The 27342-nt window shown below is 34.0% G+C and overlaps 2 protein-coding genes across 2 annotated transcripts; both read left to right on the top strand.

Annotated features, from left to right (window-relative positions):
• The first annotated feature begins 526 nt into the window (after positions 1-526).
• On the top strand, positions 527-12345 carry LOC128246071 (tRNA pseudouridine(38/39) synthase-like). The gene is made up of 5 exons (XM_052964279.1): positions 527-634; positions 6067-6151; positions 8123-8183; positions 11178-11397; positions 12295-12345. The coding sequence occupies exons 1-5, from the start codon at positions 527-529 to the stop codon at positions 12343-12345; spliced, it is 525 nt and encodes a 174-aa protein (XP_052820239.1).
• On the top strand, positions 11722-18987 carry LOC128203255 (tRNA pseudouridine(38/39) synthase-like). The gene is made up of 6 exons (XM_052904580.1): positions 11722-11859; positions 12841-12967; positions 14276-14333; positions 14654-14709; positions 15403-15510; positions 18867-18987. The coding sequence occupies exons 2-6, from the start codon at positions 12895-12897 to the stop codon at positions 18941-18943; spliced, it is 372 nt and encodes a 123-aa protein (XP_052760540.1). The 5' UTR covers positions 11722-11859; positions 12841-12894; the 3' UTR covers positions 18944-18987.
• Positions 18988-27342: the final 8355 nt, after the last annotated feature.

Here is a 27342-nt window from a genome sequence, read left to right as displayed (position 1 = left end):
AATTAACCAAGTAAGATAAGTTTTATTTGTATTTTATGCAAATAATTGCTCTTAAAAGTTTATTATTCGACTTAGAAATTCTGGTTAAAGTTTTGCATGTAACCACATTTAAGTTTATATCTCAGCAACTACTGGATGTATTGCATTGAGACTTCATAAAATGGTACTGAACCATCCAACCTACTAAAATAATCAAGTAAGATAACTCTAGTTTGCATTTAATGCAAAATAATTGCCCTTTATTATTACACTTAAAAATTCTGGTTAAAATTTTGCATGTAACCACATTTATGTTAATATCTCAGCACATCATGTATTGCATTGGAATCTAATCTAACAGTGATCCATGCATGTTTCGCCAAAACTTTTCAATCCTTACACTGAAAAGCGGCAGAATAGTCGAGCGCGCTGTGTGACAGCTCTTGTTATTTGTAAGAAAAGTTATGTTATTTATTGTTACGATTTCTTTCACAGGTACACCATGTAGCCCTGACGATCATGTACCTCGGCCACGACTACACAGGATATGCTGGCACAGAGGAAGTGGAACACACTAAGCGAACTGTTCCAGGCCCTTATAAAGTGCAAGCTTATTGAGTCCAAGTATGCACATCTTTCAGTTACCCAGACAAAAGTTTGACTTTCTGAAGTTTGATAATGTATCATTGCCTTCAGCTTATATTCAAATGAAATTACCTAATTGTCTAACTAAGAATGTCAAAACAAAATATTAACAGATTAAGGATATAAACTTGCTGTTCAATCCAAGGGAGAAAACTACATATAAATAATCAAAGTGCTGAAAGCACTGATGGACTAGGGCTTCATTTAGGGGAATGTTGATAACCATGTTCTAAGCATTAAACAAATCGGCTCACATCACAAGGGGTCACTGTTTAATGGGCTAGCTTAAACTTTAGACTAAAACTGCTTGCAAGCTGCAAAGGAGCTTTAAACACAGGGCCATACTTTGGATAATATTTGTAAAAGACATCATTAAATGCAACAGTCGGCCATTCTTGTATTGTCCTCTGTCTCTGTCCTGATAGCTCCTTATCTCAAGTTGTTGCAAATGGTTGTAGGTTCATGATTCTCCTGTTCATTGGTCATACAGAAAGATGTTGAATGTAGAATCAAGAAGCTTTCATTTCAGGCACTCCGAATTGAATAGAACTGTAACATTTGGAGTGCCTAGAATTTGAAAGATTCCTAGGCAACATGTATCAGGTGTTGCAGTACATTTACTTTACTACACATACTTTTACCCATCCTTGTAAATCTAAAAAAGCTTTCATTTCGCAAAAGTAGTTCATATATTAAACTATAATAAGGTTGCTAAATCAGAGTTTGAATAATTCTGATATCTAGATGTGCCTTTAATTGCAGCAATTTAATGTCCAACTCATGATGTCAATTGAGCTGGTTAAGCAATACTGCATTTCCTTGGTGTGGGGATTGCATTATATACTTGAATAAACAAACAGTTCTTGCGTTGGAAAGTACAATGTATTGACAATGTTACATGCAATTTTCTTGACCTGACTCCATCCAAGCCTTAAATCTTAGATCAACTTGTACTTGGGGCTATGTGTTTTATCAATGAGAACTACAAATTATGTTCAATTTAGTGCCACTTATGATATATCATTTCGAATACAAAAACACTAGCATTTTCTTTAAAACCACTAGCATTAATATCCTATGTTATGATAAAACCATTGCCAAGGTGGTAATTTGAAAACACTAGAAATTTTATCTGGTCAGGGTTTGACATAGTCTTTCTAGGCAGCTGGAATTGTTTTGCAGTTACTTTGAAAATCTTCAAAAGCTAAACTGATCAAGACTGGAGCAAATTCCTCACAATACCAAAAGGGATTTTAAAGACTTACGAGATCATTCTCATATCACCAATACCATTAGTTTTTATCTAAAAGTGTTTTACATTAATATTGCAATGAATAAAACATATTGCAATAACATAGCAATCAAGCCTAAACATGAGATTTCAATATTTTCCAGATAAACAATAAATAAGTTTACTTAATACTTTTCTCGATACTTACACAAGCTGGAAAATGGTCTCTTTTTGAATACTTCACATATTTTATGGCTTTCATCATTCAAACTAACATTTCGCTTGTTATTTCAATATTCAATGATTTGGTAAACATTCATAAATGATGGTTAAAATTAAGATTCATACTAATCATGCCTACCAAAAACACCTGACTGACCAATTAGAATCCAATTTCGGCAGGGCTTATTGGTGGTTCAGTGAAATCAACCATGACCTCCCACAATCTGCACTGATCAACAGTAGTAAATGCATTGTTTCCATTGTTCTTATTTTCATAAAGTTAGAAAACAACTGCAGTGAATAAAATTTATTGCTTATCACTGAGAGAAAGTTTAGAATGAACGAAGCCGACGGTTACATTTAGTGGGATATCAAATCCTACAAATGTATTCATTATTTTATGTAACCGTATTTAGTATAAATGTTAAAGTTTTGAAAGTCTAAACAGTTTCAATTTTTGTATATTTTGTGCTTCATTTAATTTCATTGAAATTTGTTTTTCTTAGTGTTCAATCCCAAGCATACTTGTTCACATTTAAGTGCAAGAAAAGTCTCTAAATTATGATCTGAATAAATTCTTATATTAATGTTAGGTCACATAAAAGATAAACAATGTATTGTGCTTTTTAAAAATAACAGTTTTTCATCTGTTTAAAATTATTTCAAATGCTGTGCATTGAAATTTGATTATGAGTTTAAACTATGACAGGAATAATTCAAGGGAATGTTTTTTTTGTGATTTCAAGCATTTAAATTGTCTGAATCGCATGAATATTTATAAATTACGTAAGGTACCGGGTATTCTCAAATTGGTCACACTTGATGAACTTTGTACTGTCTTCTTTTTGTCTGTCTCTAGCTCTCAAATTTAATACAGCATTGGCTTCACTTGTTGTTTATTAAAGGGACTGTACACCAGAATGGCACCAAAAAGTTGGATTTTTTTCTTTAACGAATCTAAGGACAATTTTTTAATGAAATATTTTACTCTTTGATATCGTTTTTGTAAATAAAATATTGAATTATCGAATCCACTATGCTATGAAGACTGGGTGGAATTTCCAGATATATACCTAACTCGCTTAAATCACGTAATAACATCTAGGGCAGATTACGCATAAGGAATGAATTATACTCGGTAGACATACAATGTACTTAGTAATCTTTTTTAATGGAAAAAACACGAAATAACTGCTATTAATAAATCATTTGTAAACTATGTGCATCATCAGTTAGTAAGTTTCAATGCATTAATTCGGTACACATCGATACCAAGTTAATGGCAGGTTTCTATAAAAAAGAAAGTTTTTTCTTTTTCATTATTAACTGAGTACAGCCCATTTAAAATGTACCTTATAATGTCTGTGACTTATCAAATATTTAATAGTAATGGTCTGCAACCAAGATTTGTTTGAATTATCAAGGTTTCAAACTGCATTGTGTATGCGATTGGAAAGCTAATCTTGAAAGCTCCCTTAGTATATTTTTTTTTAAAAATAACATAGACCTTGCAAGGTACTCATAGTTGGATGATTCATAAAGATTTGCACAGTTATTTATGTATAATTGCATTTATTGATACAGGTTACCTTTTTTAAATCTATGATTTAAATTGCAAAGTATAACTTATATAAATAAATATATATTCTTAACTTCTAATAAGTAATTAGTTAATTTGTCAACTGCGCACCAAAACACCGAATCTGTATGTATACGCAAGCTTATGCATCAGTCAATTAATTGTAACCATGCACCCCCCCCCCCCCCCCCCCCACTGTCCAGGGAATAGCGGGGACTTTTAATTTCGGTCCAGCCAACCCAAGCTAAAATCCCTGCCCTGCAGGGATGATCTGATGGCAAAGTCCCCACCAAATCCCCCCAGCACCCAAGGGACATTAGGTTAAGCCACATCCGCACTGTATTTTCCATGAAGACCCGATATTGCGGGGCCACCTGAAAGGTAAAAACACGGCCCATTTCCCCGGTATACCCCCGGATGTGGGGGCCCTGGTTACAATTGACTGGTGCATGCTGATCCATAGTAATCAAATCTCATGCCAAGACGATTTCTGGTCTGACATCTCCAGGTAAGTTATTCTTAAGCATAAAAAAAGCCTGGACAGCATTTAAGAAAGACTGTTGTGAGGTTAAATCTTCATTACTTCACTATGCCACAACATTGGGTGATTACTGATTTTCATTCTTGGCAAGGAAACAAAAAGTGAGCTCAAAGCGTCTTCAGAAAAAGAACTTTATGCACCAGTCAAATGTAACCACGCCCCCCCTCCAGGTCTGGGGAATACTTTGACTTTCAGTCCAACCAATCCCCTATAAAATCCCTGCCCTACCCTGCGGGAACGAACTGGTGGTAAAATCCCTGCCAAATAACCTCGCACCCCAAGGATCTTAGGTAAGGGTAATTCCCCGCTATTTTTTTGCGGGAAGACAAAACCACCGCAATCATCAGGCACTGCGAGGGCACCGTTGAAAGGTGAAAACACTGCCCTTTTCCCTAGTAAAACCCGAGGGGGTGGTAACAATTGACTGGTGCATAATAAGAGTAGAAATCAAAAGTGAGCAGGCAAATGGCGATGGTTTATCACACAATGTCATTGAACAAAATGTACTTACACTGAGAATGGCTCCAAGACATTTCTATGCACATAGGTAAACACTCATCATATTCATAAGCCAGATGCTATGCACATATTCATACATTTGGCTTCATTTAAAATGAAACTTTAAAAATAAGTAAGTATGCTCATATTTGATATTTCTTTATCTCCATTTTGCAAAATTGAAATCACATGATTTTATCAAACGAACTTGTATTGCTTGAAATTCTACGTGTCAAATTAAACATGCTATCCACGGTAATATGACAATAAATCCGTTTGATGGTGGTAATCATTCAATGGCGACTTTATTGATAAATTTCTTCAATATAACATGTATAAAATTTACATCATCATCATCCGGAAGTAGTGATAACATGTACATGTGTGAATCATTCGACCGCTCTGATCAGAGTGAATGAGTCAATACAGTAGACTGGTACCCGAATTTACTTTTCCTCAAGAACACAAGTTATAACGTTATACAGGTACGCGGCATATGGTTTTTTATTTTACATTAATAGTATTTAAACAGTCAATACCAAAAATCATGCTGTATTTTAAAAGTGCTGAGTGATATGCAATGATTAGTTAAAAAATAAACTTTGTATTTAAAAAGAAAATGTCACGGCAACATGCAAATTATGTCGAAAAAAAGAACAGCCCTGTTAATGAATTAATACCAACATTCTATACAAAGGATAACAATACTTTTAAAAAAAAAAAACACAACGAATATCTTGGTTGTTTAATACTTAGACCGCAAGCTCGATTTGTTTTACGTACCCACAAGACATTTCGAATGCGTGACGGGCACCGTGGTTAGCTGATACTGGTCTCTTTTCGGATAAAAGAGAAAGCGGCTACCAGTCTATCAATCAAGAGCTTTTAACGGAAAATGTCGATGCGTACTTTTCCAATATGTTCATATTCTTATTGCATTTAATCTGACCGTATGCAAGAACATTCATGTAGTTAACCCGATTAACTCACTCGCTACGTACCCATTTCTTGTGCTTCATTAAAAGAACATACAATTAGCTTGTCTTTTTAGGAGAACTATTTTTATTGGATGTTTTCATTGTAATCAGTTATGGTACTACTTTGATTATTCAAATTTGCTAACAGCAATCCAATCAAAATACAGTGTATGAATACATTACGTCAGTGAACCCCCAGATTCGGTCTGAAAATGCAGACATCGCGATTACGGCTATGAACTAGGTCACAAGTGCCCTAGTCCAAAAACAACTGATACAAAATTTGTTTTTCTTCAGAAAGAATTTGACCAAATGCAACAATATATTAAGTTATTGACAGAGGTTAACAGAGTTTCAAAAGTGGCAATTAAAATACATTTCTTGTACATTCCAGGTTGTCTTTCTTGATGTACGCAGCAACTTGCTGTCGGGGGTTGGGGTGAAGGTGAGAGAAGGGATGACAGCGCATGAAAGACCTGGTAAGGAACTATACATGCTGTACAGTACATTCTGTTTTACATACATAAATACATGAAATTTTATGTAATAAAATCAAGAGTTTTTATCCAATGGTAATCAAACTTCATACAATGGTAGATCATAATGAGAGAAAGTGCAGTGTACAATAGCCATAATCTATTTTGGCTTATTATTGAGTTATTGCCCCTTATTCCTTTTTTTTGTCCGGAGTATAACTTGAAAAGTACTGGATGGAATTCATTGGAACTTCATACAATGGTAAAGCACAGTGAGAGGAAGTGCAGTGTACAATAACCATAACTCTACTCTTGCTTATTACTGAGTTATTGCCCCTTGTTACTTTTTTTGTCCGGAGTATAACTTGAAAAGTACTGGATGGAATTCATTGAAACTTCATACAATGGTAAAGCACAGTGAGAGGAAGTGCAGTGCACAAGAACCATAACTCTATTTCAGCTTATTACAGGGTTACTGCCCTTTGTTACTTTTTTCTTGTCCGCAGCATAATTTAAAAACTATTGGATGGGATTTAATAAAACTTCATACAGTGATAGATCATAATGAGAGGGAGTGCAGTGTACAGGAACCGCAATTCTATTTCAGCTTATTACATAGTTAGTGCCCTTTGTTACTTTTTCTTGTCCGGAGCATAACTTGAAAACTATTATATGGAATTTAATAAAACTTCATACAGTGATAGATCATAATGAGAGGGAGTGCAGTGTACAGGAACCGCAATTTTATTTCAGCAAATTACAGAGTTAGGGGAAATAATTCCACGACCATAAAAATTCATTAATTTTTGTCAAATCTTTATGAAATTTGCTCAGAATATTTGTCTACTTGTTGTCTTAAACATTTGTGAATATGGGTCACCTCAGATCAAAAACTAGGTCACCAGGTCAAATCTTAGGAAATATTTTCCTGATGTCATATTTTTTTTTTTTTAAATCATGAAACTTTTCATGAAACTTTTACATTTTTTTTTCTCCAGGATATCTTAGTCACATTTAAGTATAATAGATTTTCAAGAAACTTTTACATTTTTTTTTCTCCAGGATATCATAGTCACATTAAAGTATAATAGAATTTAAGCATAAATTACAGTTTTTTCCTGCAGGATATTGATTTTTTTTCAGTTTTCATGACATTTGGTTACTTTACATACATTCTCAGTATAAATATGGGTCTTTTTGGTTAAAAATACTAGGTCACTAGCTCAAATCCTCGGTTTGCAAAATTGCATCGTCAAATAAAAATCAGGCTTTAATGCGGTGTTGCCGCATTGGCGTCTTGTTTAAGAGAATACGCCACATTTGATAATAGATTTTGCAATCGATTATCAACAATACTTGATCATCATTTTATCCCTATCAATAACACTTATGGCTTTAAGTTACAAGTTGGATGAAATCCATGCTCCGTTGATGGAAACTGTATTGTATTTCTTTATAAACTGTTTGCCAAAACCGTAGAAGTGTGTGGACTTGTTGCAGACTCTTGAATGTAAGACTCTTGACCTTCAATCTCTGGCTCATCACTGAAAATACTACCTGTATTTTGGTAGGTAAATACGAGGTCATATCAACTGCTTTACTCTGGCGCACTTTAAAAGCAGGATTGCCCTTACGTTGGTTTCATTCTGCCTGTGCGCTAAGCCCCACTACCTTACAAGACTGATACCCTTACTTGGGTCAAAGACGATGGGGGCGTAAATAAACATCATACATTCCAATCTATAGAAGTTTTGCTATGTATACCAAGTTACACGAAAGTATTGTCACATAGCATTGGTGTCTTTGATGATGTGAAAATCTCTTAACATTTTCCCTAAATCTGAAATTGTAACATATATTTAGATAACACATTCAAAACTGGCAAGGTCTGAGCAGCTGACATGTTTGTAGTACATTAAAGAACGGGGAAAGAGGATTCCTACGGTAAACCGTCAACCAATGGTATCATTTCAGGTTCAGCTGCAGGAGAAGAACGTACAAGTATTTCTTCCCCAAAGGAGACCTTAATATACTGGTAAGTAATACACCTTTGGCGATATTCATAAAACATCTCAAGTCTTAATTTGAGTCAATTTTCTTAAACGTTCATAGTCAAATTAAAAGAATTCAGTGTTCTTTTACATAAAAGTATGTAACTTGATTTAAAGCAATGAAATGAAATATGTCAGATTGTATTAAGTTAAAACTTAATATATCATGATAAGTTTGATACTTTATTTAAGAAAATGAGGAGTAAGGAGTTGACTTAAGATGCTTTATGAAGATCAGCCCTGGACATTATATATAGTATATATGCATATACCTTATAGTTTTTTTTGTGTCCTGACTGTATTTTTGTCATATTTTAAAATGACTTTGCACATGTGTTCGGAAGATAAAGATGATGTGTCGAGTGTTAGACCCGCATCCCTACCTCAAAGATAAAGCATGTCCGGTTAGACATTGGTTAGTACACTCCCTTCTGACCTAGGCAATCTGGGTTGGTTTAACAGCATGTCCGGTTAGCCATTGGTTAGTACACTCCCTTCTGACCTAGGCAATCTGGGTTGGTTTAACAGCATGTACGGTTAGCCATTGGTTAGTACACTCCCTTCTGACCTAGGCAATCTGGGTTGGTTTAACAGCATGTCCGGTTAGCCATTGGTTAGTACACTCCCTTCTGACCTAGGCAATCTGGGTTGGTTTAACAGCATGTCCGGTTAGCCATTGGTTAGTACACTCCCTTCTGACCTTGGCAATCTGGGTTGGTTTAACCGCATGTCCGGTTAGCCATTGGTTAGTACACTCCCTTCTGACCTAGGCAATCTGGATTGGTTTAACAGCATGTGAGTTTGATTTGTGGTAACCATGGTTACCAACCAAGTGGGTTTTCTCCAAGTACTCTGTTTTACCCCTCAACAAGACCACATACTCGCACAACCTTGTGCCAACAAGAGTGATTAATTTTATGTTGTAATAACTTGTAAGCTCTTGTTTAAGGCAAAAATGCTTAAAAGATGTTTTGGGTAACGAACTCCAAAGGAAACTAAGAAGATGCACTTCTACTCCCAAATAAGATGTACCATACTTAATTCAATTGTTTTAATTTACCAAAAATGAAGAATATACATGTATACAACACCATGTTTCTTATGAAGGTTAGCATGTTTAATTTGAAAGAAAGGTCCAGAAAACACTGTATTTCTACCTTATGAAATGATAGTTGATCACTGTAAATCTATAGGACTCACCAGTCGTTTTCATCTTTTAAATACACAGTTACAATCTTCTTACCAGTAATATATTTTCCACAAATGCATTATATAGTAAGCAGTTAAAGGTTTATTACTCAAAATTTGTTTGTTATATATGTTTATGTATTGATTTAAAATATGAGTGTGACTTTAAAAACTGTTTGATTTTCATGAAATATTGATTTGGAGAAAAACATCATCTGAAGACTTAAAATTTCCTGATTTTATGATTTTTTAGCTCACCTGTCACTTTGTGACAAGGTGAGCTTTTGTGATCGCCTTTTGTCCGTCGTCCGTCATGCGTCGTGCGTCGTCTGTCAACAATTTACTTAAAAGACATCTCCTCCTAAATCGCTGGGCCAATATTAATAAAACTTCATAGGGATGTTCCTTGGGTGGACTTCTATCAAAGTTGTTCAAAGAATTCAATTCCATGCAGAACTCTGCTTGCCATGGCAACCAAAAGGAAAAACTTTAAAAATCTTCTTCTCCCAAACCACAAGGCTTAGGCCGTTGATATATGGTAGGTATGATCACCAAATGGTCCTCTACCAAGATTGTTCAAATTATGGCCCTTGGGTCAAAATTGGCCTCGTCCCGGGGGTCATTGGTATCTCTATATGTTTATAGTGATAACTTAAAAAATCTTCTCCTCTGAACTTACTTGGCCTAGAGCTTAGATATTTGGCATGATTCATCGTCTAGTGGACCTCTACAAAATTTATTCAAATTATGGCCCTGGGGTCAAAATTTGCCCCGCCCCGGGGGGTCATGGGTTTTCTCTATATGTTTATAGTGAAAACTTAAAAAATCTTCTCCTCTGAACTTACCTGGCCTAGAGCTTAGATATTTGGCATGATTCATCGTCTAGTGGACCTCTACAAAGTTTGTTCAAATTATGGCCCTGGGGTCAAAATTGGCCCTGCCCCGGGGGGTCATGGGTTTTCTTTTTATGTTTATAGTGAAAACCTTAAAAAATCTTCTCCTCTGAACTTACTTGGCCTAGAGCTTAGATATTTGGCATGATTCATCGTCTAGTGGACCTCTACAAAATTTGTTCAAATTATGGCCCTGGGGTCAAAATTGGCCACACTCCGGGGCTGATGGGTTTTCTCTATATGTGTTATAGTGAAAAAATCTTCTCCGAACTCACAAAGACAAGTAACGTCTTAATTTAAACTGGATAACATATTTAGTACACATACCAATTTTCAATATGGGCCACATACAACAATTAATAACAAATATACATATATAGATACACACGTAAAATCAAGTAGTGACAAGAGCTTAGATATTTGGCATGATATATCATCTAGTTGACTTGTACCAATATTGTTCAATCTTTGGCCCTGGGGTCAAAAAATGGCCCCACCCGGGCGGTCATGGGTTTCCTTATATATGTATATGATGAAAACTTAAAAAATCTTCTTCTCCGAAACCAAAAGGCGAAGGCCTTAGATATTTGGTATGAAGCATCGTTTATTGGCCACGCCCCGTGTTCATAGGCTTAGGTTTTCAATATTTGTATATAATAGAAGCATAAAAAAAAATTCTCTCCGAATTCACAAGGACTAGAACTATTTGGCATAATACATCATTAAGTGGACCTCTACCTTTATTGTCCAAACTTTGGCATTGGGGTAAAAAATGACCCAGACTTCTAAAAAACCTTAACTACTTTGAACCATCCAGATTTCTTATCAAACCAATGTGCAATATATGACAGGTGAGCGATTCAGGGCCATTTGGCCCTCTTGTTTAATTCAACACAGCTCATGGAATAAGCTGGCAAAAACATTGATTGGCGAATATGACTTCCGCAACTTCTGCAAATTCAATGTTAAAGATGGCATTACAAACTATGTTCGAAAAATCATGGAGGTTGAAGTCAAGACTCTAGATGAGACCGATGACAGATTCACAATGTGCGAACTCACGATCGTCGGGAGGGCGTTCCTGTGGCATCAGATTCGCAGCATCTTCTCTGTTGAAGTATGTATTTGGTTTTTGTCTAGGTATCTCCCTTGCATTGTGTTTAGTTAATAGAAAACATCTTACAATTTGCTAATTGATGCAAGCACACAAAGTAAGGTCAATACAAGTTATTATGTCACCCCCTTTCATGGGGAGACATATTGTTTTTGCCCCGTCTGTCGGTCAGTCCGTCAGTCAGTCAGTCTGAACCTCACACTTCGTTTCTGCTCAATAACAATAGAACGCTTAGACCCAGGAATTTGGTATGCTAGTAGTTGGTCATGACTAGTATTGATTTTTGGTTCACTAAGTCAAAGGTCAAGGTCACCATGACCTTGATGTGAAGAATTGGTTTCCGCTCAAATACTAAAGATCCTTTGGGTCCACGAACTTCATACTTGGAATGCTAGTTGTTCATGACTAGAAGATGACCCCTATTGATTTTGAGATCAAAAGGACAAAGGTCAAGGTTATCTTCAGGTAAAAAACAATATGTTGGCAATGACCTTAAGTTGAAAATGGTTTCTGCTCAATAACTTTAGAACACTTTTCCCCAGAAACTTAATACTTGATATACTAGTTAGTCATGTGACTCCTATTGATTTTGAGATTATTAGGTCAAAGGTCAAGGTTGCCGTGACCTTGAGGTGAAGAAACATTTACCGCTTAGTAACAAAAGAACACTTGCACCCAAGAACTTAATACTTGGTATGCAAGTTGGTCATGTAGATGATCCCTAATGATTTGTAATCAGTAGGTCAAAGGTCAAGGTAATGATAACCTTGAGCTGAAAAAAATGGTTTCCGATCAATAATTGAATAACGCTTGCGCCCAGAAACATAATACAATGCAAACTTCGTTTACATTTTCCAAGATTAATCAACAACACTTTTTTCTCTTCACTATTCAATACAGGTGAATAAACCAAACTTCACTGTTAGTTCGTCTCGGGTCCAAAATTACTAATTTCACGTCCATCATTTATTTTTTCCCAATTACGACCACACAAGGACTTTTTCAAAAGAACAATCTCTAGTTTTAATAATTGCAATTCAATACTAGTAATTCTCCTCTAATGTTCATAGTTTATACTTTTCTAAATGAAGGGAACAAGGTAGAAATAATTTAAATTACAAATCAATGGATGCAACAAGTTTGCCATATAGCATTTACCATCGCAAAGTTAAGGTGTATTAAACAGTTTTTGCTTTAAATAATGGAATTCTCACAAAATGTTTTATACTTGTTGCAATTGGGACACTAATTTTGACTTCAAAATAATTTCGAAAGAGTGATTTCGGATTTTTGATGTAAATTTTGATCAAACAAAGAAAAAACTAAAATCGAAACCAAAAAATAAATTGGAAATATTGGTAATTATTTTTATAAATGATGTTCAGATTAATGGTAATTAAATGTTATCAGATTTATATAATAGAAATCCATGTACTAATTTTTCAGGTGGTTGATGAACTTCTGAACATTGAGAAAAATCCGGGTAAGCCGCAATATAACATGTCATCTGACGCGCCTTTGTGCTTGTATGACGCTGACTTTGGAGCAGAATTTGAGTGGATTTACGAAGCTGGTAAGTTAATATAACACAGATCTTATTTCACCTTATTAGTAACTTATACCGTTTATATAATGTTTTGCAGGATACAGGATTCTCATTTTGACATGTTTTGCATGCCCACATTTAAATGAAAAAAGGTTAAGGTATAGTCATGGTCTGGGTGTCATTGTTGGCATTCCCAGAGATAACTGTTGACTTGGCAATAACCAAAAATACTGTTCAAGATATCATTCAAAGGAACTTGGTACTCTTTTTTTTGGACTCTTTTGCCAGAGTCAAAACGCTTGTGAATTACACTTTAACAAGGCCCATAACTCTGGCTTGAGGAGTAGAGTCAAAACGTTTGTGAGTTACACTTTAACAAGGCCCATAACTCTGGCTTGAGGAGTAGAGTCAAACCGCTTGTGAGGTACACTTTAACAAGGCCCATAACTCTGGCTTGAGGAGTAGAGTCAAAACGCATGTGAGTTACACTTTAACAAGGTCCATAACTCTGGCTTGAGGAGTAGAGTCAAAACGCTTGTGAGTTACACTTTAACAAGGCCCATAACTCTGGCTTGAGGAGTACAATCGTTTTTTGTTCTTGTACAATAACCTCGTAATTCTTAACTGTGATTATGTTATGTGTATGTTTGGTTATTTAGTGTTTTTGCTTTTGGCGATATTTATTACCGATAACAACTAAACACTTTCGGATGTATGTATGAACTCAAAGGAGAAAATTGGCGGTAATTAACCAAACGCAGACCAAACCAATCAATGTTTGATTATAATCGATCATCAGAACATCACTATTTATGAGTCAAGCATTCTTATTACTATAAGAAAATTAAAAAGTCTGTGAGTCCCAAAGCAGAGGTGAAAGTCCAATAAAGGATTTTAGTCAAAATGCATAAAATCTTATATCTGTATATAAAAGTTCGAGAATGGAGACAAATGATTTTTAGCTCTACTGGCCTAAGGCCAGAAGAGCTTATGCGATGGTAATGTGTACGTAGTATGTGAGTCCGTTCGTCCGTCCGGGCGTCTGTAGTGAAAGATTTTTGCGAAAGTAAACAACGTGACTAACGATATTGTTGTTATCTTGTAGACATAAAAAGTTGATGATATCCTCATATGTATTTGAATAAGACAGGTACTGTTAAAACAGCATTTGTTACAAATACTGCAGATCACAAGTGAATTCATTAATCTTCTAGAGAAGTTAAGACTTAAAAGTTAACACTTCTATAATTAATACTTGCTTACTTTAACAAATTTCTAAACAATCGGCCCAGTATTTTCAAAACAGTTTTAAGACTTTCCCCATTCATGTTTCAGAATGCCATGAAGACAACCTCACCTCCCTCCAGCAACTTTGGGCTGAGCATTCCATCAAGTAAGTAATGAGTTTGACTTGCCTTATTAGAATTTGTTTTTCACTGGCGTTTGTGCTGGTTCTAAAGCATGTAAAGTGGTGTTTAAATGATTGACAGCGGTCAATTGATTTATTTTCATCTTTATTTTTTACAACAGTGAAGAAAGTAATATTAAGTTAAGCTTAGTCACACAGTCACACTCATGTCATGTTGCGCGAGAGTGTGGTCTTATGCTGTGGGGGAAATAGGAGAACTCAGAAAAAATTTACTTATCCATCTTGCTGACAACCCCTGGCTGATCAAACTTTTATTGATAACATCTCTTCTTATTTTTTCACAGAGCAACAATGGTGGAGAGCATGCTGAATGACCTCGAGAATGCTAAAGTGGAAACAGGTACGGAGGTGTTCTGATTATATTTATTTTCACACAACTTTTGGGATAGCTGAAAGCTGATGTGAGTTACTGATGTAAATCACTTTCGAGTCAGTTGCCTGAGCAGAAACCAGTACTGTGTCCTTTCTAAGAGGCCATTAGAATGTTCCCATGGTTTGTGAACCTGAGACCTGTTGGGTTACGGGCAGACACCTAAATCACTAGACCACTCACACCCTTAAAAAGGACCCCTAGATTTGGAGAGATGTTTTATGCAATCTTAAGCTTGTTTGTTGTTCAATAGAAATTATACTGCCCTGGATTAAATCAAGAAAAACGGACAAGTCTTGGCATATTTATGTATTCCTCCTGTTTATGAACCCTATTATAAATATTCAGATATTTGACACTTATCTATGTAGTTAAAGTTGTAGTTTTACTTCTGACAAAAAACAAAATTCAAATAATGAGTTTTAAATTATGAAAGCCTTTTTGATGAGTAAGTTTTCAAACATTCTCAGGTTTATTATAAACAAAAAGTCTCATCAAGATGGCATGATTCACTTTACATGTATTGTAAGTTACAGTTGATGTATCGGACTCTCAAATATTTGTGAGACAATATTCGGGTGATAAATGAACTAGTAAATGTGCTTCTTATTCTTTTATCTACTGTAAACTGGATTTGAACTCATCTTTCTGTCATTTTTTCAGACTGTGACATTGCGCGCTGGTGTGATCTGAGTCCCCCTTTACTGATGCAGTCTGAATGGCTCGTAGAAGACAGGAATCCTAAGGTGCTGATGGAGAGACAGGGAGGCTGTAAGTAGTCCGTACAACAGGGTTGATCAAGTTCAGGAGTAATCTGAATATATGATCAATTATGACCAAATACAATTAATTGTCACCAATTTCAGGCTCAACCAATCAATTTTTGATTATAATTGATCATCGGAACATCGCTGAAAATAATCAGTTGTTTGAGACTACAATAAGTATATAGAGGTCACTTTGGCAGTCTGTCAACCTTCTCTGTCTGTAGGTTAATATCATTTTAAGACTTAAACTTCTTCCTAATCTACAGTTTTTCATGGAACGACTTCACAATTGGTAGAAACCACACCCATGATGAAAAGTAGTTCCTGACAAAGTTTTATTGACTTTGATTAAGTCAGCTTTATTTTGTAATTGCCCTTGGAATCATCATATATCACCTACAGTACTGTTAAGACCAAACTTTACACTCTTGTTCACTAGGAGTGCACTAGTAGTGAACAATTTGTGCACTAAGGATAAACTAATGTAGTCTGTAGTTTATTTGATAAGCCAGTATAGATTTTCCTGGTCCACTCAGATTGGCCTTACTATATTGATTTAATTTAACTGATAAGATCTTTTTCTCTAGCAGATTAACTTGTGATAAAACATTTTAGTATACTGCATTTATTGATGACTTTATGATGATCATCATTTAATGGGCCAGTAACTAAAGACAATGGGTTTCTACCCAGCATTTACTGGTCATATTTGTCAACTTTTTAATTCTAATGTAGGTGAAATAAGAATAAAACATTTCTTAAATAAATCCAATAAATATTCTTTGTAAGCCAATATTTGAAAATAGGGGTGTTATCAATATAATTGTGCTACTATTGTAACATCCAAACATTTGTTTTGGTAATTCAGACATTTAATTAAAGTCAATTAGTGATTACAAAGTAATAATTCTGAATCCTTAGTAAATAAGTGAACAGCACTATTATATATTCAAACAGTGAATGCAAAACCAATGCTTATGATAAAAAAAGGTAATTGTAATTTAAAAGTAGAAAAAAATGCATGCAGTGTTGAAAAAAAATACCTTGCCTTAATTAGATTTAAAAATAGAAGCTCAGGCTATTTCTTCAGAAACAGATTTTTCTTATATGCATTACATTATAACTTCATCAAAAAGTTTATAAATACTAATCTAGATGATATTGCAATTGTCTGTAACTTTCCTGTATAGATGTTACGTAACTATATTCACGATTAATTTCATTACTTTTCATAAATAAACATCTTAAAAACCTAGTTTGAGCATTTGATACTGAATGTATCTATTTATCTTTATCTATAAAAAGAGCACTAACGGGAATTATCCTACCAAATGGCCCACTAACCAGGCATTAATTTTGAATGTTTAGAAAATGATAAAATGCTTATTCATACTTTTGTAATGAGATTACCCATTGTAACAATGTTAGCCCCAATAGGTCGGGACAATAAACAATACACAGGAAGTATCAGGGACCCTGCTGTGATAACTTAAAAATGACAAAAAGGGAATTATCCTATGCATCCAACCATTAACCAGGCATTACAATGAATATGAGTTCTATTAAACTTACTATTTGATGTTAAAATACATGTTATGCATGGTTAAAATTAAATATCTCTACTCTTAACAATTTGATTAACAAATGATGAAAAGTGTCCTAAAGAAATAGTTTGTGTTTTTTTTAAATTTATAATGCAATTGCAAAATATAATTAATAAATATAAACTATTTTCCATCTTTTATAAAAAAACATATGTTGTTAACATCTCTTCTCTAAAACCAAATTTGTAAGAAAATATTGAGTTGCCTAGTTTTAAGAAGATTGTCATGTTAATTCTCTGCTGTGTATCCCTTGTTTATTGCACTAGTGTCATTGCAGGGGCCAATTTCCTGTGTATTTGTTTATTGGCTCGGGGCCATAGTTGGAGGTGACACCATTTAGAGTAGAAAATAGCATTGTCCTATTAATACACAACCAATTCTTGCATAAACAATATGTGCATAGCCAATGTAATAATTTTACTGATGAGAAGTAAATAATAAACAAATAAAGTAACATTACATTTATGTTGTAGGATATAAATCATATAAATGGGATATTATTAATAATAACTAACATTACTCTTATTCTTACTCTAAAGCATTGTTATAATGCTTTTAATATGATTTAAAAAGTTATCAAAATGAAACGGTAAGTCAAACACTGACAGATCTGAGATTTAAAAGACAGCAGGAGGCAATAAAGATAAAGATCAATACACAGAATTGTGTACTATGGGGGGGGGTGCTTAAAGAAGGCTTAGTGTAGCCTTCAATGGATAGTATTTCATTTAATAATGAAGCAGCAGAACCAATTATACAAAACTTCTAAAATATATGTTTATCTATTATGTGTTTCAAATTAGAAATGCAATCAATAAATCTGGGTACAATTTAGAAAATGAACTATAATAATTAATGTTGTACTTATTTGATAATGATTGCTGTTAGGCTGTCACCTTAAATCACAATACATTTGTTAAACAAAAATAAACATAAAATTATAAGTTTTAGAATAGATCTATGGAAGAAAATCTTGTTTTTTATAACCTTTGAATGAATCAACAATGGCACAACAATTTCACAGTTTGAGCTTGGAACAATAAGGTATGAACCTTGAGGATTACCTATTTTAAATAACGAACAACTTCATTATATCCTTGTAAAATGTATTGTTATTGTTAAAATAAAGGCTTATGAATTCATTTCATCATTATGTTCAATAAGTGTTTGAAGATGAAACCCTTTAACCCAGAACCAAAGTTATATCATTATACCTATCAATTAATATCAAAATAATGCAATGCATATTAATAAAGAAAACAAAAACATTTAAATATCTTTGTTTGACAATTTCTTTTTTTACAAAACATCAGTTTTTTAATTCAATAAATCTATATCATTTACATGAAAGATCCAAATGGATTATAAGTATTCTCTTTAAATTAATTAACATTAAAACATCTGTTTAAACTACACCCATCATTCTAAGTTTCACTATAAAGATAGCCTTTATTATAGACTGAATAAACCTTATCTGGTTTGCATTTAGTCTTTCCCTAGTCTTCCCCTTGTCTTACCCTAGTGCACTACGATGGCACTGATGGTGAACTGATACTGAACAAGAAGTTCACTAACTGTCAAGTTTGGTCTTAACAGTACTGTATTACTTATTGTAAAACGATTGATGTTTATTAATCACAAACTTGAAGAATATTCATTTGCCCAGACTTGTATTTGTATTCAGATGACCTACCATTGCAGGAGTCCAAATGACTTATAGGCGCACAATATAGGTTGATGCCAATTTTTATTACAGTGACCCTTGACGAGATGATAGCATCACACGAGTCGAGAAAACAGCGATGGAGAGAAAATGCTGAAATTGAAGCGTAGGATGATAGCAGTGAAGAGGAGATGACGTCACGGAAACGTCAACGGCTTGAAATTGATAAGCCTAGCCACATAGATGATAAGCCATTTGGAACATTAGATAAACCCAAGTCCGTAGAGAATAAGGATCCTCACATAATTTATGGAGAAAACAATAAAGAAGATGATGACACTGTAAGGGACATTGATGGAGAAACTACTAGTATGAAGGCTGATAAAGATATTTGCGATTCTAAAACCTCTCTTAAAGATAATAGAGAGGAAAACTTGGAGACATCAGAGAATGTTATGAAAGGAGGAGAGAAAGTGGGAAGAAGTACACAAGAAGAGATTGGGGAAAGCTCAGTTATAAGTCAAACTGGGGAATGAGTCATTTCCTTTGATAATTGTCATGAGAAATTCTCAGTCCAATGATTAATTTGAAAAATAAGACGTTAATCAGGATTTTGTTGTAGAATACACTGAAATTTATTTGCAAGGATTAATGCTATTGAGAATTTTGAAACATGGATATAATGGAATCACGTTGAAATACAAACTAATTGAGAAAAGTTATTTCATTTTTAAATTTACTGTACATCAGGTTACGATACTGACCAATTTGACGGAGAATATCTTACGACAAACACAGAGGTTAATAATGACACATATTACTTGATGATTTATACTGCAATAAGACATGGACTCAAGCTGCTCAAGGTAAAGGAAAGGCAAAGTGTTAGAGAAGAACCTGGATGAAGACTTTTACCAGTTGTATGGTAGAATGGTAATATTTGGTGATCATTACTCCAATGTCAAGGCAAGTTGTTGGAATTAGAGAGGAGAGCGTAGTGGAGAAGGTCAAGGTTAATGGTGTTTATGACACTGAGGTCAATGTATAGAGAAAGGGACATTGAAAAGGTCATGGCCTTAGATGAAAAACAAGGTCAATGTTGTTCATCACTCTAAGGTCAAGGTCTGTTATTCAAGTCAGAGTGGAGAGAAGGTCATGGCTTCAGAGAAAAAAAACAAGATCAAGGGTTTTCATTACGCTTAAGGTCAAGGCCAGAATTTCATGTTAGAGAGGAGAGAATAGTTGAAAAGGTCAAGGCTGTGGAAAAAAGAAACCAAACAAACAAGGTTTTTATCAGTGTAGTTGTATATAATGGGTGCTATACATTGTATGTTTGAGGTTCATTACCCTATGTGTGTACGGTCAAGGCCAGTAGTTTGCTTTTAACCATGTGAGCCACTGCAGTTGGACCAAAATCAAATGAATTGAACTGATATTCATCATTAATCTGTCACATAGAATTGAGTTAAGCATGTTTACCTTGTTTTCTTGTACTCTAGATATATGGAGTTATTGAGCATATGTCAGGCTTTTTTGTGCTTGTGGTAATTTTGACCACAATTTTGGTTAAGTGCTTTCTGTGTGTATTGGTTGCTGTTGATTGCCTTATTTTAGAGAAGCACTTTTTTCAGATTTGTTAGTTCTGGTCAATTTTACAAGGCCATTATTTAATTTATTCGAAAAGCACTGATAAATTGTTTTATATTCGTGGTCTGCTGTTGCATGAAAACTAAACCCTCCCAAAATGCAACATCATTGATGGCTGCTTGCAGAAAAAGAAATAAATCCGTTTGGTCTGCTGGAACTTACAACAGCAGTGCTGGAGGTCTTCAATATGTTTTTTATCATGATCATGAACTTTGTAATTTATTTTTTTTGAAATATGTAAAATGTGTGTTTTACACATTGTCTTCTGTTTTATTGGTTTGTTAACTAAATTTATATTTTATGGTATGTTGCCATGGTAATGGGACCATTGTTTACATTGTATACTTCCATTGTTGTTGAAAAAGCATTAGAATATATGAATATTTATATTTATACTCCTGCAAACAAAGTTTGAAGTCTGCATAGGGTTGGTCTGTTGGGCGGATAGTCAGTTGGCTAAATGCTGTATAGCGATATTCTCCAACAGTTTAAGAGATAATACTCTGATACTATGTACACATTCCCACCTTGATGGGTAATATTGCCTGAAGTATTTTTATTGGTAACAGTAGGCGGGGCTAAGCAGTTCAGTATCTAATATATGGATCAATAACAATGATATTCACTTATATAGTATCTTAGTTATTGAATGTTGCCTTGAAAACATGGTACCCACTTACCTCGTATTTTGAGTACTGTTGAAATTATTTCAATAGTAATACACAGTTGTGGATGCCAGAACTATAACTTAATATAGTTTTACATAACATAGGAACCTTTTACACATCTATACAGGCTGAACATAACTGGCATGTAAAACAAAAGTGCGAAGTTGATTTATCTCTGTTTAATTACAGAGTGATGTTGTTATTTAGGTATCGTTATTTAGTGTGTTGTGAGAGTCATGTATGATGTCTGATCTGAGACCTTACTCCGATCCGTTCTATGAAATGGTGTTCTATCTTGGTATATAGAGAATTTTACTATCAAGATATTTTTGAAATAGTCATTTTTCCAAGAGCTATTCTGTATATCTTGTTGAGAGAATTTATCTCTCAAGATATTACTTTCAAAATAGTAAGAGCTACCTGCACTTCAGTTTAAGCTTTATTAAGGAGTCTAATACCGTTGATGCACGTTCTTTTGTCATAAAGTAATTGATAAAGTATGTCAATGGAAGAAAACAAGTAAAATAAATTGCATTCTTAAGCTTTCACTGTGTAGAAAAATTGACGAATGCAAATCAAAAAGTTCTTTTTGAATTACTTACCAACGGTTTAGTTTTTAATTTTTAAATGTTTGTTTTTAGTTCGTAATATGACAGATGACATAGATTGTATTAATATACATGGAATAAATTGTTTCAGTTTCTGTTTTTCACTACATACTTGACAAAGTATTTAGATTTTACCCACTTTTTATCACTGTTTTTCGCTCGTGTATTTATCTATCTTAGTATATTATATACAGTAAAAACGGTGAAGCTGTACATTATATTACATTTTAATGTTTGAGTGTATTATCGTCTTGCTTGGTCAAAGGGTACATCTGAATGTAGATATTTTGTGTTGTGGACGTGTTGCTAATGTTGAATGTTGCCATGGAGGTCTTCGTCATTCCAAATATACATTTTCAGATCACGTAGTATTAACATGTTATGTATACATTAATTAAGGTACTCAGCATGACACGGTCTCGCACGCAGTATTCAAGTTCAGGTAAGCCATCCATCAGATAAAAAGAAATGATATAAATTAGGCTCAGTATGTAGGAATTACTCTTTTTTTCTCTTTTTAATTTTTGAGAACCAGGTTTTTGTACCTAACTGACCTATATCAGGGTATTCACTATTGTAGAAAATTTTAGAAAAACATTATCCAAATTTTAAGATGTTGACTCAGAAAATGCACATTATAAGGAATTTACCAAAAAAAACATAATCGTCAAATAAATGTAGACTTGGGAGGAAGATATAGGGATTGTTGCGTTTGTGGAAACAACATTATTAGAATAAATTAAGCCTCAAAAGGAAGACTTGTTTATAAATTAACATCGAGATAACTTCTTTTTAAATTTATATTGATGAACCATTATATTATTTTTGATGGATTGCATTTTTGAATATCACCATAATAATGCTAAATGATAAAGTATAATAAAAGGAGATATCATAAGAAAACATTAAAATGAGACAACAAAGCAATTTTATTAATTAGTTTCTGAAATATTATAATGTTTACACAAATGTTTATACAAAAAGTTTTCGATGAAAACATAAAATTTCTTTAACTTAACATTTTGTAAGTTTAAACTACATGTAGCCTTTTGTTGCATTTATGTTGGATGGATTACCTTAATGAACTTTGTATGTAACATCTTGTTGATTACTGAATCTATATTATACGTTTTGAAACAGATTATAAGGTAACATGTGCCAAACATCACAGATATCCTTGTATGCATGATACTTTTGCTTCAAGAAATCATTAAATTCAAACATTGCGGAATGTTGTTACAATTTATAAAATTCAGCAATTTACACTTTTCCAAAAAGTTCAACCTTATGTCATGGACAAAGGTTGACCGGCTTAATGTTTGAGATTATATTTTGTCTATTTGCCAAGCCGCTGGTTAAACCTACTGATTCACATGATTTAAATCAATAATAATCAAACTAAATGTATGGCAGATTTGAGGAATAATATCATCCCATTGGACAAAATATAATTTCAAACACTAATTGTTTATTGTTACTTTAACATCAGTTATAAATAGATATTATATGCTGTGCGATGTGAAACTTACGGTATTTACTCAATGTGCTTTTTTTAGAGAGGTGCTTTTATATGATGTTTTAGATATTTGTAGAAGTATTTTATGGATTAAAATTAACTCACAGAATTGTTGTTTGAGATTTTTCAGAAATTACCATATTCAATTATTGGTATCTATAGTCTAGTCATATAGTTTACTGTCTGTATTGTTTGATTGTTGGATATGGTGTTATGTACATATTTACATGTTTAAATATTTTAAAAAGATTGTCAAACAGAAAAGCAAAGTTTATTAGTGGAAATGTTACAGTTTCAATAAGATGTTTAAAATATATAAGTCTGGTGAAGTGTGTTTTTACAGAGTTTTAAAATTTATCCTAGCACTGTTAACTGTATTGATTGATATTTTTAGCATTTAAAACATTCTGGTCCGTTTCCTTGGATACGTCTTGTGTTTGTCAGTAACTAATTTGATATTAAATAAAACATCAAAATATTTGTAGAGTTGTGTTTATAATTGCATGCATTTGTGGATAAGTGAAGTTCACATGTTACTTATCCAACGATACATAACATTAATCCTTATTATGAAGAAGAAGGATCTATATTTCGGGAACATGTACATTGTATATCACTGGTTGATTAAGAAACAGAATCTATAACTCTAGAACATGTACATTGTATATCACTGGTTGGTGATTAAGAAACAGAATCTATAACTCTAGAACATGTACATTGTATATCACTGGTTGGTGATTAAGAAACAGAATCTATAACTCTAGAACATGTACATTGTATATCACTGGTTGGTGATTAAGAAACAGACTCTATAACTCTAGAACATGTACATTGTATATCACTGGTTGGTGATTAAGAAACAGAATCTATAACTCTAGAACATGTACATTGTATATCACTGGATGGTGATTAAGAAACAGATTCTATAACTCTAGAACATGTACAGTGTATATCACTGGTTGGTGATTAAGAAGCAGATTCTATAACTCTAGAAAATGTACAGTGTATATCACTGGTTGATGATTAAGAAGCAGATTCTATAACTCTAGAACATGTACATTGTATATCACTGGTTGGTGATTAAGAAGCAGATTCTATAACTCTAGAACATGTACATTGTATATCACTGGTTGGTGATTAAGAAGCAGATTCTATAACTCTAGAACATGTACATTGTATATCACTGGTTGGTGATTAAGAAGCAGATTCTATAACTCTAGAACATGTACAGTGTATATCACTGGTTGATGATTAAGAAACAGATTCTATAACTCTAGAACATGTACATTGTATATCACTGGTTGATGATTAAGAAACAGATTCTATAACTCTAGAACATGTACATTATATATCACTGGTTGATGATTAAGAAACAGATTCTATAACTCTAGAACATGTACAGTGTATATCACTGGTTGATGATTAAGAAACAGATTCTATAACTCTAGAACATGTACATTGTATATCACTGGTTGGTGATTAAGAAGCAGATTTTATAACTCTAGAAAATGTACAGTGTATATCACTGGTTGGTGATTAAGAAACAGAACCTATAACTCTAGAACATGTACATTGTATATCACTGGTTGATGATTAAGAAACAGATTCTATAACTCTAGAACATGTACAGTGTATATCACTGGTTGGTGATTAAGAAACAGAATCTATAACTCTAGAACATGTACATTGTATATCACTGGTTGATGATTAAGAAACAGATTCTATAACTCTAGAACATGTACAGTGTATATCACTGGTTGATCACTGAAAACAGAATGTATAATTCTGGAACATGCACATTGAAAGGGGTACATTGGAGTCACCCTGTGGTCGGTTGGCCGGTGGGTCGGTGGGTCGGTCCGAGGCAAACTTATGGATGGAATTCAAATAAATTTCATACAATGATAGAACATACTGAAAGGAAGTGCAGTGTGCAAGAACCATAGCTCTACTTTAGAGCTCTATTGTATTACAGAGTTATTACCCTTAGTTGCGTTTTCTTGCGTTTTAACTGTTTCAATTGAGTAATTTTACTAAGATTTATGAACGAACACCAAAAGGCAATTGGCAGGTGCTCATTTGAACATATATCTGTCGATTCAAGCCCAAAATAGCTCAATTTCCAATAGCGTTACTAAAACTTTTCGGCTAGTTAGTTTAAATTTCACCATTTGCAGTCCGGTCATGCCAAAATATAAATAATTAGCATTGACTTACAATCGAAACATTAATGGGACTAGACACCGAATGGTCCCAAAATCGGCAAATACAGTATTTCCTCAAGACATGTCTAGAATTATCGGTATATGTACATGTTTTGCCAGATGGGTTCATGACCTGCTTGGAAATAAATGTTCTGTTCTGTTCTATATATCTGCTCGTTGCTGCCTCTACTAAGTTTACCCGTTTAAATTGCGCATGATGGTTTCCCAGTTTATAGTGCGTTAATTTAGCATGTGAAAGTCACGTGATTAGTACAGATACATAAACCGACGCTAATAGATTTACTCCGTAACGTTATTAATCTGTACGTACAAATACTTGGTTAACTGTTATGACCTTATGTCATCTTAATAATTTAATATGGACAAAGATTATGTATGGATTAGCTGAATTTTAATATAAATAGATCACCACACCAATCTGGGCTTAATGTCTTTGTACCTACATGCAAATTAGCCGGAATTCCAGATAACACCTATTTAAAAATTACTGGGATTTGCGTGGTAGACAAACTCAGTAAATTTCGATTTGGAAAAATACGCAATAATGTATAATGTTAAATAATGCGTCTTTATCGATGTGATACACCAGTTAGTAATATTGCGTTGTACAAAACGATATCAATTTTAGTTTTTGACAATATTCTTTTTATCTTGCAATGGTATCATCTGGTGTCTAGTCCCTTTAACACACGACGTTTCTGTGTCGAGGTGTTACACAGACGCCACAAGTATGTAGGTCATGGACAAAAATAAAGGCCGCGGACAACATACCTATTGCACAATCTATGCAAACCTGTACACATCTCTACCTCGAATCCGTGACACGTTCAAAGCAAATCGTACATGAATCTTTCGTATGCATAAATCAATGGTATCTCAACCTCGCACGTCCAGCAGATTTAGAAAAAATGCAAAATTTGTTGCAAAGTGCTTAAAAAAACCCGAGCAAAGTTAATTACTTGGGTTGCGATCTCACTGGGTTTGTCAAAATTCTGCATGTCGGAGTTCTACTGTTTAATATTCCCTATATGCAACCCCTCTCTCTCAAACCTACACCTCGGTACGTGCATTTTATCTAACCAGATTAGTTGATAATGAAAAAGTTTGTAGTACCGTCTGTGTGTTGTTAAAAACAGAGGTTATTTTTAAACACTTCTTCACTAGTAGAACGGGCCTACAAAGCGTATTTGGTCTAGCTACGCCCCAGGCCACATCTGATCTTAAACCTGCCTACGTATCAATGGTCCACATTGCATTATGCAGCTTTAAAAATTATTTCAATAAAAGATGTCTCAATGCATTTAACAAAAATATAATTGTAGGGTGTTTCAAATACAGTACATATAAACGTCAACTACGCCCCGTCAGGACAGCTCTAACTCTTAATTCAAGTATCACAACAAAACTAAGAGGTGTTAAAATGCCATTGTATTCAAACAATGCCTTTAGCCCATTGACACGTCAACTTATAGGATTGAGCGATATTTTCTTCTTCTTTTTCTTCTTCTTCTTCTTCTTCTTCTTCTTCTTCTTCTTCTTCTTCTTCTTCTTCTTCTTCTTCTTCTTCTTCTTCTTCTTCTTCTTCTTCCAATAAAATGCATCATCAAGTATTAGACAACAGCTACCTCCAGCCGTCGCGCACCTGCTTATGTTACAAGGACGTTATTAATACTGCAGAAATGTTTGTTTCCTGTGCTTTCCTGACATTTTTCTCATACAAATGTATGGTATCGGCCTGATAAACAAGCAATACACTTTCTGTTGTCTAAGTCGGATAGATCACGAGTAGCCGTTTGATATGGAATTATCAACTCGCTGATAACCTATACATAGTTATCATTGCACTGTACGACCAGCCATGTACGTTAATTGGTCAGCCCTGCATGTATATTGTTCAATGGAAGG

The sequence above is a fragment of the Mya arenaria genome, chromosome 9 (assembly GCF_026914265.1).
Source record: "Mya arenaria isolate MELC-2E11 chromosome 9, ASM2691426v1".
NCBI classification, from domain to species: Eukaryota; Metazoa; Mollusca; class Bivalvia; order Myida; family Myidae; genus Mya; species Mya arenaria.
The sequence above is the reverse complement of the archived record's forward strand: the minus strand, read 5'-3'. Positions and strand labels throughout refer to the sequence as shown.

Excerpts from the sequence above, each read along its gene's own strand:
- LOC128203255 (XM_052904580.1), top strand. The coding sequence starts at position 12,895 with ATGTCATCTGACGCGCCTTTGTGCTTGTATGACGCTGACTTTGGAGCA. Across the intron at positions 12,968-14,275 it reads TGAGTGGATTTACGAAGCTG|AATGCCATGAAGACAACCTC; the intron begins GTAAGTTAATAT and ends TTCATGTTTCAG. Across the intron at positions 15,511-18,866 it reads GATGGAGAGACAGGGAGGCT|TGACCCTTGACGAGATGATA; the intron begins GTAAGTAGTCCG and ends TTTTTATTACAG.
- LOC128246071 (XM_052964279.1), top strand. The coding sequence starts at position 527 with ATGCTGGCACAGAGGAAGTGGAACACACTAAGCGAACTGTTCCAGGCC. Across the intron at positions 6,152-8,122 it reads GACAGCGCATGAAAGACCTG|GTTCAGCTGCAGGAGAAGAA; the intron begins GTAAGGAACTAT and ends GTATCATTTCAG. Across the intron at positions 11,398-12,294 it reads GCAGCATCTTCTCTGTTGAA|GTGAATAAACCAAACTTCAC; the intron begins GTATGTATTTGG and ends TATTCAATACAG.